Source organism: Chaetodon auriga, chromosome 14, assembly GCF_051107435.1.
Source record: "Chaetodon auriga isolate fChaAug3 chromosome 14, fChaAug3.hap1, whole genome shotgun sequence".
NCBI classification, from domain to species: Eukaryota; Metazoa; Chordata; class Actinopteri; order Chaetodontiformes; family Chaetodontidae; genus Chaetodon; species Chaetodon auriga.
In genome coordinates, this window is record NC_135087.1 from 9,309,419 (window position 1) to 9,324,532 (window position 15,114).

Sequence of the window (15,114 nt, forward strand, 5' to 3'; positions counted from 1 at the left end):
GATCTGGATGTACTTGTCAGGATTAGGCAGTGGCCTTGACAAAGCATGATAAGCTGGCAACCTCAAGCAGTAGCTGCCAGGCTTGTCTGCCCGTTGAGGTCAACAGGCCGCCCACTTACACGGTGTTGAAGACCGGCGCTGGCACATTAGTCACCCGCTAATAGCAGATCAGCAGAGATCATGCATAACTTTGGTAATGAGCATTACTTTATCTGTCAGCGCCGATAACAAACAGCGGCCAGGAGTATGATGTGCTGCTATTCCGAGCTATAAAAATGCCGGTTGTTTTATCCGTGATGAAAAACTGCTAATTGGAAGGCTGTGCAATGTGTGAACTCTCCTACCTGATGATTTATGCAAAGTATAGTGGGAGACATATGTGGAGACTTTGGCTACAGTGGAATTTTATGTTTCCACGAAATGCAATATTAAGCAGGAGGAGCCTTTTTTTGTGTGTGTGTGTGTGTGTTTTAAAATCCGCCAGAAAAATCTGCCCTGAGGCCCAGCCTTGAAGTTGAGATTGTACAACTGGTTTTGTGAGTGTGAAAGTGTTGTGCTGTCAGACTGATTCCATAAGTCTGTTCTGGCTTTAAGACACAATGGTCATATCCTTCCCCCTGCAGGCACCACTGTCTTGACTCTATGTAATGTGTAATTTCCTGTTGTGACACTACTGTCACGTAGGGTTGGGCAATAAACTACACATTCAACACGAGCGTGTCCCACGGTGGATCCCGTGCTTTTGGGAAACGCCTTAACATTAAAAAGAGAGAGAAAAAAAAAAAACCACATCAGCCACTAAAATTATTCTTAGGGAAGAATAACTTTGCACAACCAGGACAACTGGATGCTGACCTCTGTCGCTGCCTCAAAGCTCACATAAAAAACTCGCTCTCTGCTTCCCTCAAATTCCTCTTGAACCTTGTATTTCTTGCTTGTGTACTGTTACATCGATTGCGAGCCCCTTTACATAACTGAAAAACCAAATAATTTGTTTATAAAAATGCTTCCTTCTCAGTTAAGAAAATAATTTGCAGCACAACAAAGCATTTTTATGTAGCGAGTAACAAGTCAGAATACAACATACGTACCCTCAGTGCTCATGACCAAACTAAGAGTTTTACTGCATGCTGTTAGTCTGTCAGCCCGTAGCCAAGGTTAGAGGTGAGAGCTTTGCAAAGTAACTATTAACCTAATGAATACCTGTCGTGTGAGTATAAAAGACATGTTCACCTTCAGCAGAGAAACGTTCTGGAGGAACTGAGCTCCTGATCTCCTTCTTGCTTGCAGCTATTTCTTCCAGTCTCCCAGATTCTGCTGGAGAAATGTTGTGTGTGAGCAGTAGCCACTTCCCACCAGTTAGCTCTAATTTACCACAACAAGGCACCACAGGCAACTGAATTCTCAAGAGGCCAGCTGGGAGAATACAGAAAGTTAGTAAATGGATGGCTTAAGGGGAAGGAGGACATTGCACAATGCAGACATTCATGTGACTCAGGAAAAAGTATGCTTGCTGTCATGGGTTTGTAGAGCAATAATTAGTAAAATATGTGATAGGACACCGTGCATGTGTTACTGCTCCATAAAAGAATATTGCAGGAGTTTTCATTCCTATAGTACATAAGTCATGAGATATTTCAGCGTCATGTGCTACTGTATCTTGGTCTTTGTTTTGTGGGCTCTGTGCCAAAACTGTGTAATTCAGTAGGTACAGCCTCAGCCGACAGAGATTATCTCCCTTATCTAACCTCCCGTTCTAATCCTCTCCTCAGCTGACAGAAAGGCATAGCCTACTACTCCAAAACACTCACTTCCACCCGGAGTGCCTTGCTCTGAGATGGGAAAATAGACAAAACATGGTTCCACACTTGACTGAATGCAGAAAATATGTCTCTGCACATCTATCAACACATGGTTCTCCATCAGGTCTTTTAGACCGGCCCAGGCAAGAGCAGCTGTGCAGCTGACCTGTTCTCTCGGCCTGCCTGAGGTATGATGTAACAACAACCAACCTCTGGTGCATGATAATGAATGAATTTCCAGTCTGTGTTTTTGCCTGCAGGGCTGTGGACTGTGTTAACCTCTTCATTTTAAGTGGGTTGATGTTGAAATTACCAAGACCTGGGTCTGAACTCGGCTTTTGAATGGCTGCTTTGACGTCAACACAAATTTTAAGCCTCAAATTATTTGCTTTAATTTGGTTGTGAAACCTCAACCCCGATGCTGCTGATCTGCAGAGCGCTGTGCTGTTAGTACTCCACACAAAGTTATGAATGGCAGAGGATTTTAAGGCTTGCTGGTTGAGTGACTGTGTACATCCAGAGGGCGAGTTGAAATCCCCCAGCATGCACACTGGCCCTTGGGTGAAGTGACTGACCTACAAATGCAGCTTAGTTGCAGCTTGTGTAGCTGGTATAGGCTGAGCCAATCAGATTTCAGTTGTGCTTTAAGCACAGGAGGGAAGCAGATGAATGGATAGAAGTATCATGACAGAGAGATACGAGGCTTAAACATGTCTGTCAATGTGTGCATGTGAGAAGGATATAGATTAGAGCCTCTAAAAGAGTATTATAAGCTCTGGTAGGTGCACTCATAGTAAAAGATGTCACAAACAATGAAGGATTTCCATTTTTTTTAATACAAAAGTACTGATGGTTACAAAATCGAATGTTCTAGAAAAATGAAACATACATTAACGCTGGGATTTCCTTTCAGTAGAGAACAAATACAACATCACTGACTCCCTACTCATCTTATGTTAAGGGACAGTCCACTTGGTCCCCTAAATAACCGAGGCCCTGAATTGGACAGTAGTCCCCCGTGTGGACGTTCTACTGCCCTTTCTCCCCTCCGCTGTCCTCTCCCTCACTGTCGCTGTCTCTGCCGGGATGCTCTGGCATCTTAGCGTGCTCCGCTGTGTCTTGATTTTCTTTCATCTCGCTGGTGTCCTCTGAGTTTGGCTCCGAGCTTGCCTCTCCTTCTGGGGTTTCCTGCTCCATGGGGCTTTCTTCCTGCGCTTCCCCAGAGCTCGCTGGCGCTTTCTCGGCCACAGCATCCGTCTTGGTTTGCGGAGGCAGACTCAGGTTGTGCTGTTGCTGGTCAGGAGGAAAAAAAAAAAGAAAAAAGATTCAAAATGTGAAGGAAGAATATTCCCACCTGTAATTTAATATTATTTTACCACGTATGAAATTTAGATGCATTCTACTGGGATGTAGTCTGTTAAAAACACAATCTAAGTTAGCACCAGAGAGAGAATGTGACACTGAATGCAGAGTAAAAATCACCTGAGCTCCGCTCTTAATATGCTTGGCTTGTGGCCTGTTAATTCTCTGCATGCTAAACTACAACAATTCTCTTCCACCTGACCTATTTACTGTGCTGCAGTGAAGTTTAAACGTTGAAAATACCACAATGACGACCAGGGAGAGACAGTGACAGCTTTTAGTATCGTTACAATTTGTCTGAGGTGCATCACAGAGAGTTTGATATTACTATGACAAAGCAACAGTACTACACTGCTGGTTGTTTTGAGTCATACAGTAGCATATCCCTCCCTGACACTCTTCACTATTGTACTCATTTGAGGTTTGTTCTTACCTGTCTGTACTTCTGGGAGGTCTGGATCATGTGCATGTACATATTGTACACCAGGTTGGCCATCTCTGGCATGTTCTTGATGACTTGGTCTGGCTGTCCAGAAGCATCTCTCTGAGGGAAGGAGAAAAAAAATAGCAGATTGTTTTGAATTCAGGATGTGGTGTGAAAGGACTGACAATGAAGAATTATCCCCGTCTTGTTAGCCGTCATGGTAAACTACTGATCTGATGCAAATGTGCAGGGAAATTACAGTTCACCTGCCCTCTACCTGCTTGTTATTTGAAAGCAAATTTCTCACTTGCTGCCTCCAGCAATGGCTGTCATCAAAAGGAGTCGAGGATGCAGAGTTTGTAATTTGGCGATATTAGCATGCAGACAGAGTCTTGAAGCCTAAACTGAGGAGTGAGGCGAGCAGAATATTTAAACTGCTGGGCTGTTACCTCCTAAATACAGGGCTGATGCTCACAGAGGCCCTCTGGGTATCACGTCAAAGTGAATGCGCTGACGGCTTCAGTACTGTAAAACTTAACTGTGTGTGGTTTTATTGCTGTAAAAGCATCAGTTAAAACATCAGGGCATTAATGTGATTGAGTGTGATTAGACATCAAGCTTTACCGTCTGTCCAGTGCTATCCAGCAGTGCACAGGATGTGTAGATATCCATATGCAGCATGAAGCAGAAGTGTTATCCTTTATTTTAACAACTGCTTCTGAATCAGGACTGTTAACTAGCCTGTGAAAGTTCTGGTTGAGTGTTGCCAGACAAAATCCGACTTTTAATCTGCATCTGCGTGTAAGCAGCAGGGGTTTACTGACTCCAGTATAGACGGGCTAAGCAGGGGCCGCATGTGTGTGCCCAAACGAGCTGTCCCCCATGGGGAGGAACACTCCGCAGTCGGAGGAAGTGTCAGAGGCTATGGGGTATTTTAGACAACCCTGTTGCCACACACGCCAGTCAGCGAGACACAGTGACCAGACAACAGTCGTCTCATGCTGGCCTGGCGGGATTTGGGAGAGTGGTTTCGCCTCCTGACCTTTGGGGGTTAATTATAGCCAGGCCCGTGTTTCCCATGCTTGCAGATGGCCCTCGCAGAATGCTGTTAACAGACCCGGGCCTATGGGTAAAGCTGCAATAAGACTTGGGACCAGTGAGGACCACGGGGAATGGAGATGCCATTCAGAATATAGAGGCAGGATTAGACAGTCAGGGGGGATGTTGGAGGGTGCAACAGTGATACGGAGACGGGCACCGATGTGGAACATTTGGAAAAGTAAGCTTGATTCTTATCAGCAGATCTGGAGCTTGAGAGCTTCATTAACGGCCAAATTTAATGGAGTGGAAGATTATTGAGCTTTAAGAGACTGGAGTGTGCATGCATGTGTGTGTACGTACAGGCTGTTCCTGGCTGTAGTATTCGTGCGGTCTGATGTGCAGCTGCAGAGGTCTGGCAGTGAGCTGGTTGAAGGCAGGGGTCAGCTCGAAGCAGTTTTGGAACAGCGACACCCGGGCAAAGATGTACAAACCCAGCCGGGCTCTGGACATGGCTACCACCAAACGCCTCACATCCCTGTGGAGCGACAGAAAAAAAAGAGTTGAAAATTGGTTTGACACGAGGGGAGAAATAAATCAAAGAGAGGTGGCAGGGGTGGGGGAGGAAAGGGTGAAATTGTAAGAGGAGGAAAAATTGTGTGTAGGGGCAAAAACAAAAACTGAAGTAAAGGGATCAAAGTAGAAGGATCAAGTGAAGATTGTGAAGGAAGGCAGCGTGGAGTAGGAGGAGAGAGGTTTAGTGAAGGATTTAGTGAAGCAGCAATAGGTGAGGGGGGGGAATACAGAAGCTGAGAGACAAATAAAGGAATGAAAGGCAAGGGGCAGTGATAAACAAGGCAGACAAAGAGAGGGAGAGGTGGGAGAGTACAAGAGAAGGCAGACAAGTTACTTTTTCTTGCCATCCAGTGGAATTAAGAGATTAGAGGCAGAGGAGTCATTTCCCAGAGAACGGAGGAAACCTGCTTGGCTCGCTGTAGTAGCCAGTGTTTGTTTACCTGCCCTATTTTAGAGGAATACCACTCTATATCCGAGTTAAACAACTAAAAAACGTGCTCAACACGGCATCTGAACACACACTGAGCCCAAACTTAAGATACAATGTGTAATAAGACATTTTCATAGTACACGTCCACATTACAGTGAAAGCTGTATCCGTTACACAGAGAGAGGCGGAAATTCACAGACAGCTTCTAAAAGGTGATGTTTCACAAAGTGAACCAATAAAAAGAGAGAGGGGGGACCCTTCAACCTATTTTAGTATGCAGTAAATCTTCATACTGTGTGTTTTAGGGTGTTTGGATGGGCAACCTAATGGAATTGTGCGAAATCTGACCGTTTAGCTGGCCAATAAATCTCTGAGACAAAAGCATTCTGGCTTACAGAATCTACAGATGAAGGGAGAGCATATGAGGGGGAAGAAGTGTTTGGCTTATTCAAGCAGCTCTGCTTATACTGAAAACAAGTCTTTGGTTTTGATGTGCAAGAATTTGGCACAAGCCCGTGTTTGTACGCACGCACTTCTCAACACATGTTGAAAGGCCGCCAATAAATGTGGAATATGTCCACCTGAACACTTCATGAGATTAAGAGGATTAATCCTCGCAATATGCATGATGACTGCCATGAATGTGTAGAGGGAAGAAAAGGCTTAGGGAAACCGTTGTGTGGGTTTTATATGATAAAATGACTGCAAATTTCAGGCATGATACAAACTTGAAAGCACAACATTTCCACAGAGACAAACTACAGCAGCCTACAGCCAATGAGCACAGAGCTGGAGAAGAGATGAACCAATCGCGAAGCATGATAGCCTGTGGACATGGCACTACTGAGGGACGCCCACCTGGGCTGTGCTGTGACACGGCAGGGCAAAGTAGACAAATACCGTTTGTGTGTGTGTGTGTGTGTGTGTGTGTGTGTACGTGTGTGTGTGTGTACATGTCAGAGTGTGTCTGGATCTGCGCTTCCCTGTCAAAGAGTGTGCTCCTGCATGTGACCGTGCCTGTGTGTATCAGCAGGAATGCTTCTCCTGTCAAAGCAAGGGTCAGCTCGTCATATGGTCAGCTGCGTCCCCCGTGGTTGTCACGGCAGCAGATTGCCATGAGGACAGATGCAGGAAGAGGAGGGGGATTGTGAGGTAGGACTCAGTGGGATACCTCAGTGATCCCAGTATGGGAAAAGCAGAATGGACAGCACAGGAATTTCCCATGAACCACTGTCCTTTCACCCACTCAGCCAACATTCAGAAGTCAGGGACAGCAAGATATGAATGAATGAATGTTCAGTCAAAGCACAACTAAGAAAAATGGGATTAATGACGCATCTTTTAAGAAAAATGTGACGATTTGACACATCAGTCTGTTTACAGATCGTGAAAAAAGTAATATTTAGCACCTTGCAGTTGCATGAATCTGAATTAAAGGTATTCAGTGTATTGTCTGTCGTAATGGACGTTGTCACTGTATTGACGTGTGATTCCAGTGGATGATTTCCAGTGAGAAACATGCTGTCTTCACTTAGAGACTGTTTTACAGAGGAGTACAGTAGGCTGATAGAGAGCTGCATCACATGCTGCAACGACAATCACATGAAGCTCAATATCAGCAAAACTGTAACTGTAGCCTGCTGCTCATCTCTGTTTGAGAGAGAACGCACCCAAATTGCAGACCAAACTGTTGGTGGCTGACTTGCATTGTGGGTAGTGTAGGCACCAGGTTTTGGGAAAGAAGAATGCGTGGAATGAAAAAGACTATTTTAGCTTCTGCTGCAACGATTTTGATATAATCATAGTAAGAATCTGATTGAAAAACTAGGTTTGGGGCCTTTCAGCTCCATTTCTTTGTGATAATCCAGGAGAACAGAAACTCCACTACTATTGTACTTCACTGTAGTGGTAGCACATTGCTACGGGGACAACCCTCCCACTCTGAATTGGCTGGTGTGGAAGGTGGTGTGCAATATCCAGTGTAAGACAAGATCAAATGAGCGATACCGAGAGGCGAGCAGGCGCTGCCAGCAAGATAAACTACCACTGTCGGTGGCCCGCTGCACTTCTCATTCCCAGATACCTCAGTTCATTGCTTTATCGGGAAGATGAGGAAAGAACAAAATAGAGTTTTTAAGCATTTACTCTGCCGAGTAAAAAGACCACGCTGAAGGGTGGGAGCATCTATTTAGCTACAAAAGCAAGGACTTATTGGCACTAGCGTTCCAGTCTGCAGACTGTCCAGTGTGAGGGTGGGTGACCGCACTGACAGTAAAGCTGTGAGCAGTGCAATTCCAACAGCAGCTACTGTTCGTCACAGCCAGAGGCCAGCACGGCAAGCTTAAGTACTGCCGAAGAGCTCGGCCTCAATTGTCTGGTATTAAAACATGCAGCGTATTAAGCGTGAAGAGCTCATCAGGATCTCACAGCAGCCAAGGAGTGAAAGGCCATTTCGCTACAAATCAATTCATTGAAATGAGGAAGGGGGCGGGAGTGAGGAGAAGAGGGAGCAGAGAGATAAGGAGATGGAGCTGAGGACTGAGAAGAGGGGCCAGGAAGCATAGTTGAGCAGACAGCAATGGGACACCGAATGAAAAGACATAAAACCTACCTCTGCAGTTTGGTTAACCATCACGCCTCTTAATGACTGTTATATGGTATGACTTTGATCAGAACATAGCTCTTTGTTTAATAGTCTCAACCCAATCATCAGAGCACAATGGCTTCTCTTAACCAGGACAAAAAGCATCGCCGGCTCCACAGACTCCTGTCCTGAAGCACCCTTTATCGTCCCTGCCTCAAATTAAGCTCATACATACTTAAAGGCAGCCACAGCGCTACTGTCATCTCTTCCTTGAGCAAACTTCATTCAGTAGTTACACATGACAAAATGAGAAAGCCTCCCGAGAGCAGCTGTCTCAAGAGAGTTAAGTGCCTACATTTTTCTGCTGTGTTGTTTCCCTGGAGGATGTGCATCTAAGGTTTAGCTCCTAATACACAAGCATTTCTGTAGAAGAATAGCAGCTGAAGGTGTCCGTTCTGGGTGAGGAAAAGCTTTTCTGCTTGGTGTGCGCTGAAGTAATTACCTCAGGTGTCCCACAGCTTTGGTGCGGACCAGTGAGAGGATGATGTAGTCATTCTGCTGACCCTGGAACCTGTCCACCGTCGTCACCTGCACAGACACAGAAGCATATTCAGTACTGAATGGGAAAACCACACAAACATACACAGAAATATCAAAGATATGCTAACTAAGCTATGGCAGCTGATGTATTCTGCAAAGTAAATGAGTGTATGCATTTTAGGTAGGTGGAGGGATTTAGCTGAAATGTTTAGAAACATGAGCGCATCTGCTCTCCGTCTTAAATTCTTTTTCTTTCTTTTATATTTATTTATTTTTCGGGGGGGGGGGATGAATGATGGCGCTTGTGTTTTCTTGTTATTGCTGTTATCGCTGTGGGCCACATGGGCAGCCAGTGGGGCTAATACGGCTTAGAGGGCATTTGCTACCACTAGCCTCTTACCTGGGCCCCTGAGACTCGGGGCCAAGGTGCTGGGGGCCACGCTGCTCGACTGGATCAGAGATTATTTCACGGAGACGGAGAATGGAGAAGTGGCTCTCTGTGGCATTTTTTTTTCTTTTTTTTTTTTTCCCCAAAGCAAAAGGAAAACTCGTGTCAGCCAATTTGCTTTCATACCCTGGTAATCCTGTCTTGCTGAGAAGCGTACTCATTCCCGTACATGGAAGAACAGAGCTGTGTTTTGACACCTTACATAATAAAGACAACAAACTGCACTTACACTTGGAACTTGATACAAAGAGAGGAAAACTGATGAGATGCAACCCTGTAAAAACTAAACAGCACGAGCTGGACTGGTCCGCATCACGGGCTGCCTCTACACATGTTATCAAAGTCTGTGCACAACCCATGAAGAGTCTGTTGAGGATGGACTCAAAAGATTTGATTCCCAACTTGACTACAACGCCCAGGGAGCGAGAAATAATCACTGAGCTTAAAGTTTTGTTTCACCGCTTATGGCGAAAAGAAGAAAACTCACAATACAATCAGCAGCTTAAATCAATTCATATATGGATTGTGGGTCAGTTTTGGGTGTATTCAGTAACTATTCAGTCTTCAGTAGTAGTCGTACTATTACCTGCCATGCCGCCACTACCAAAACACAAAAAACACATTCGTTTCTTGGGAATACTGTCTAAACTGACTTAAAGTAAGACTGCACGTAAATAGAGGTTACATTAAAAAAAAAAAAAAAAGCAGAAAGAGGTTGGCCTTTCCTCTTCAGATCTATTCTCTGCAGTGGATCAATAGGACATCAGTTACCATCAAGAAACCACACAGACCAAGGACTACAGCAGCCAACCTACGAACCCGCCATGCTAAATAAATCATCCTGTGGTCGCGGTTACCTCCTGTTAGTAAAAGCAACTTTCAGTAATCCTGGAACAACCTTTGCCAAACCCCAGTAGCAGGAAAAGTGTGTGTGAACATGGAAAAGAGGCAGAGATGGGGCAAATGATGAGAGCAGACCAATATTTATTTATGTCTCCCTGTTGCTATGTAGAACAGGTGCAGCACCTGAGGCAACAATATGTCGGTCTCGCAATAGCATGAGGCGACTCGGGCTCTATGTTCAAGTCAAATGTTTCAAGTCGACCACGGTCACGCACATGCATGTTCACACAAATGCGGCAAACACAGACATACTCCAGCACATCCTTTGTTGTTGGTTTTGACCCAAACGGTGCAACTTGCTCAGCAGAGAAGGGGTGCTTAAGACAGGGGGTTATTCTTAGCACACAGACAGCGACAATGAAGCCCAGATAGCGAATCTCCCCCAGGCGTAGCATTTTGCATGGTGTTTAGTTATTTATGAGAAATCTTCCAGGGAGTGAATTACAGAGGTCGTGTCATTGTGGCACATGCATGTCTGTGGATACAGGGAAGCACACAAACACACACAGGATACGCTGTGAGCTGCATTTGTGCGCACACACACAGTTTGTTGCTAATGGAGGCTATTTGACTGAGAATCATTGGCTTCCATCTCGCCCTCCTTCTTCTCCTAATTGTCATGAAGATAATGACACATCGACTGTCAGCTGATGGTCAAGCATGGATCTCTCCTCTCTTTCTTTCTTTGCTCATCAATCTGTCCACCCTCTTATGTCTTATTCACAGCAATTAAACTCTGGTATGTGCTGAGGTCAAGACTGCCGGATTATTCTGTTTTTCCACAAGAAACTATCTGAGACATTAACAGTGTAACGTCTCATTTCCTGTGCCTTCATATCCACGTGTCTCAGGATTTCATACCTGTCTACAAAAGGCATGAGGTGACATGCTAAGAAGACATTTCCCAGATATAACATATCTGGCATGAGACATCTTGATTCTGGTCACACAGCAAGCCGTTCTGTTGATAAAGAGGCTCCTGCTCTCAGAAAATGAGGGAAGCTCTCAAAGGGGATGGAGAAAGCGTGTTTGTAACAGGTGGAAGAGCTGCCGAGGGATGCAGAGGAAGCTCAAACAGCCACGGCTTTCCCTTCCCAATCATCTCACTGACTTGGATGAATTAATACTATCCTAAATACAGCACCAGCAGAGGAGGAATTTAAATTAACTTGAATTTACAGAGTAAATTAAAAAAACAAATATTAAAGATACACAAGTGCATAAGTGTATGCATGTGTATACCAACCACTGTGCTTGAGATTCAGCAGACAGCTTAAGCTGATGTGTTTATTCTGACTGTGACTGGTGCTAACTGGCCCTCCTCTCCTTTTCTGTCTAATTAAAGTAATCACAGTAAAATGGGCTGACTGTTGACATCTGCTTGGTTTTAGCCATTGTGACATACTGTCAGACACACTGCGGACCCAATGCTCAGCGCCATGACCTTTCAGCTGCTCAGCATTTTCCCACAAGAGCCCCACTTTCTCTTCCATCTCTCTCCCTCTCTGGCTATCTTTCTTCTCAGCAAATCTAACAGCCTGTCACCCCAGTCACTTTGTTACCAGGCATGCATACTGACTAAAGCCACGAGCACGAGTGACGCTCTATGTCTTCATATCGTGGGACATTTAACATGACCAAGCACAATTTCTGGCGAGCTGTCAGAACATGACATATACTTGACGACAAAGCAACAAGGTAGCCTTGCACGGCACAAAATACAGACACAACAACAAACCAGCCTGGCAGATGGTAGAACGCACCATGCACACAAAGACACGAGAGGGATTCACTTCCTGTCTGCTTGTTAGACAATGTATAAACAGCAACAAGCTGAAATTAATTAGTGTTTGTGCATTCACGTGTTATATTTTTCTTGTCAGCAAGCCCCACGAAAAGACCAAAACCAGGAATAAAATGGTCAGATACAGCCTATTTATTAGTGCCATAGACCTCCATATTGACATATACTATTGAAATTTCATTGGCCAGTGCAGATAATCACCTTGCTTACGACACACACTACACAAACAACTGAAAAAGTATGCAACATAATTGGTGGCATGCTGACCCTCTGCCACTATGGAACAACGACACTCCCAGTGACAGGTGATGTGCCATTTTCACTCCAATGTTGCAACTTTCTCTGGCATGCCTAAATAGTCTGTGACGCTGTAAAGTGTGTGAAAAGCCTAAAGAACAGAGACCAAAGAAAGGTGAGAGAATCTGGGTAGGGAAAAAGAACGGAGACAGAAAAGCATAACCCCAGGCTAGCGGGTAAAAGCATTTAGCAGAACAGACAGAAAATGGGTAGGAAACTGTGCCAACTAGGTGCCGACTTAACACAGTGTAAAGGAACGAAAGAGAAAAGAGACAAGAGGAGTTGGGGGAAAATACTGTAGACTTGATGAAGACAATCCAACAGTATCCTTCAGGGATGAACGCAGCACTGAGATTACACCCATTCTCAAAGTATGCACATTCAAATCCTCACACACACCTCAGTCACTTTGATTTACAGAGGTATGCAGCTGGCTGGTATGTAGACTGTTGGGGACAGAGGACACAGAGCGTCCGGCTCTATTTGGGTCTTATGACCTGCAGCAGTATTGGCGGTCTCATGATTTGATGGAGCGGAACACTGAAGGCCAGGATAACAAAATAAAAATACTCTTTTGCTTTGCCTACAACAGCAGTAGACACTGTATGTCACACTACAAGGATAAGGACTGCTGGGAAAACTTGGGAAACAGAGAGAGGACTGTGTGTGGTAATGGGAGGCAGAAACAGCAAAGGCCTTGTGAGAATTCAGAGCTGTGAATTTCTCTCTCCGTGCAACAGAGGGTAGAAAGATGGTGCATTGACTGAAGGTGTGAAGAAACTGCGTTCGTGTGCATGTTATGTGTGTTAAGCACGTTCCTACTGAACCTAGTCTGAGACCTACACATATATAGGAGGTGAAAACATGTCTGCTGGGACTGTGGATTCCTTCCTGACACACAGAGAAAAAATGTGTCGTCTTCGAGTGATGTTGGGGGCGTGTACAGTTCATGTATGTGGAGTCGGGTGTGTGTCAGTGTTAGAGTGCTTCATGAAATGTGTAAATGTCAACACTTCATGTATATACTTTTTTTAATCAAGGTTGTAAAAGAACAGTCAAAGAAAGCACTGTATAGAGATTTAACAAAGCAGGGCTGTATACGTGCAGCTCAGACTTCCAAGCGGAAGCTGTTTAATAATGTACAGTAATACTGGGGGAAAACAACGATGAGTGCTGATACGTTAGCACATTTCAGCTTGCAGCCTCACATCCACACGTGTGCATCCTTACCTTGTTAGGTTGACCAAAAAAGGGGTTGCCAGCACAACGCTGGTTGATGACATCTCTGATCAGGTGTTTTTGTCCATTGTAGGTGGTGAGGATGCTGATGCGGTCAGAGGGGTACCCCAACAGACGCATGTACATGTACAAAGCCACCGCATACTCTGCCTCTCCCAGGTTCTTCACAGGAAGAGAGAGAAAAGGAAGGGGTAAGAATATTTTAAATATATAATGTTGGACACAAGTAGGGAGAGAAGGACAATGATGTTTGGGAAACTGACCTCAATAAAACCTATTGTCTATCAACACAGGAATTTAGTAGTGAACAAAAGCACTAAGATGGATTACCCAAATACACAGGTGCCTCTTCCTATCAGCACACCCAGGGCTCTCCGCTGTGTTTGACACCTAGCTGTTCTCTTTCTCTTGTACTTCAACATCTTGCTTTAGCCCTTTCTCGCCTGTCAAGTGTTTAACTTTTCAGCCAGATAAAAGCCCACTCATTCACGCATGAGTAGCCATCTGATTTGGGTTGGAATTAATTGCCTCAGACGAAGCTCAACGCAGCTACTAGCCAGGCCAGGACAAAATGTCCCAATCTAGGATCCCCTACAGCAGGGAGCACGGCATATTTCTACTGTGCCCGCAATATTCATTAAGTGGGGAATAGCTGACTGTTAGCTGATTTTTAGAAGAGTGACAAAATTTACATTTAAACTAACAAAGACAAGATTTTCTCAAAACAGCTGTGGCTTGTTGTTTTCAGATTCTATATGAATGCGACTGTTACAGGAGCTCTTAGTACTCACACACTCACGCATAAGCAAACAGACAGAAAACGCAACACTGTCTCTGTATGATTGTTTGTTTAGTATATTTAAACACACCCATTTGCTATCACTGTTGAGCTCTCATCTCCAATGCCATATGTCCATGTCCCCCAGGACAACATCATAAGAGCTTGTCCTTCAAATGGGACTAAATGTAAAGGCCAACATTGCATGCATCATTCACCCACTTTACAATCAACAAATTCCTAAGCATGAGCATGTGCATCCTGGCTCCAAGGCTTCACTGTGCCCTTCAAATGTGACCAAAAAAAGAAAAAAACAAACAAGAAAAAAAGCCAGCATTATGCATTATTCATCCAGTTTCAATTAAGCCTGGACTGCAGCCTCACATCTTTGATAATAATTTATGCAGCTTCATCAACAGTTCCTGATCCAGCTGCACTGGAGTCAACACATCAAACAGAGTGACAGTCTTTGTTCTTCTTCCCTTGTTACCTGTCTCCAACAGGCACATATTCATAGCTTTAATGACGACACCAGGTTTGCACTGAAAGAAACTGAATATTCAAGTTTGGCAGTGAATGCGGTATGAGCTGGCGTTTTTAAAGGGTAATTATTCAAAATCACCTACAAAATGTTGAAATTAATTCTGGCTGCGCACTTCCTGTTAAATCCTGTCCCAACATAATGTTTCATAAGGAACTACATACATCATGTTATGGAAGTAAAACCCCCACCTCATTTGATATTTAGGAACAAAATTGTTCCTGTAAACCCCCTAATTTCAGTAGAATACATAAAAAAAATATTAACGAGGTGGCCATAAACATATGCAAGAGCCACACATGCAGGCATACACACACACACACACACACGGAGTAATATCTAAATAGT

General features: G+C 44.4%; 1 protein-coding gene across 1 annotated transcript in view; it reads right to left on the minus strand.

Annotated features, from left to right (window-relative positions):
* Window positions 1–2,615: 2,615 nt before the first annotated feature.
* Window positions 2,616–15,114, minus strand: part of aqr (aquarius intron-binding spliceosomal factor) — a 46,236-nt gene continuing 33,737 nt past the window's right edge. The window contains exons 32-36 of the mRNA XM_076748814.1: window positions 13,439–13,609; window positions 8,719–8,804; window positions 4,990–5,164; window positions 3,598–3,708; window positions 2,616–3,095 (exon numbers count right to left, since the gene is read on the minus strand). Of these exons, the coding sequence (XP_076604929.1) occupies window positions 2,832–3,095; window positions 3,598–3,708; window positions 4,990–5,164; window positions 8,719–8,804; window positions 13,439–13,609 (807 nt within the window). The 3' untranslated portion in view covers window positions 2,616–2,831. The remainder of the gene's footprint in view (window positions 3,096–3,597; window positions 3,709–4,989; window positions 5,165–8,718; window positions 8,805–13,438; window positions 13,610–15,114) is intronic.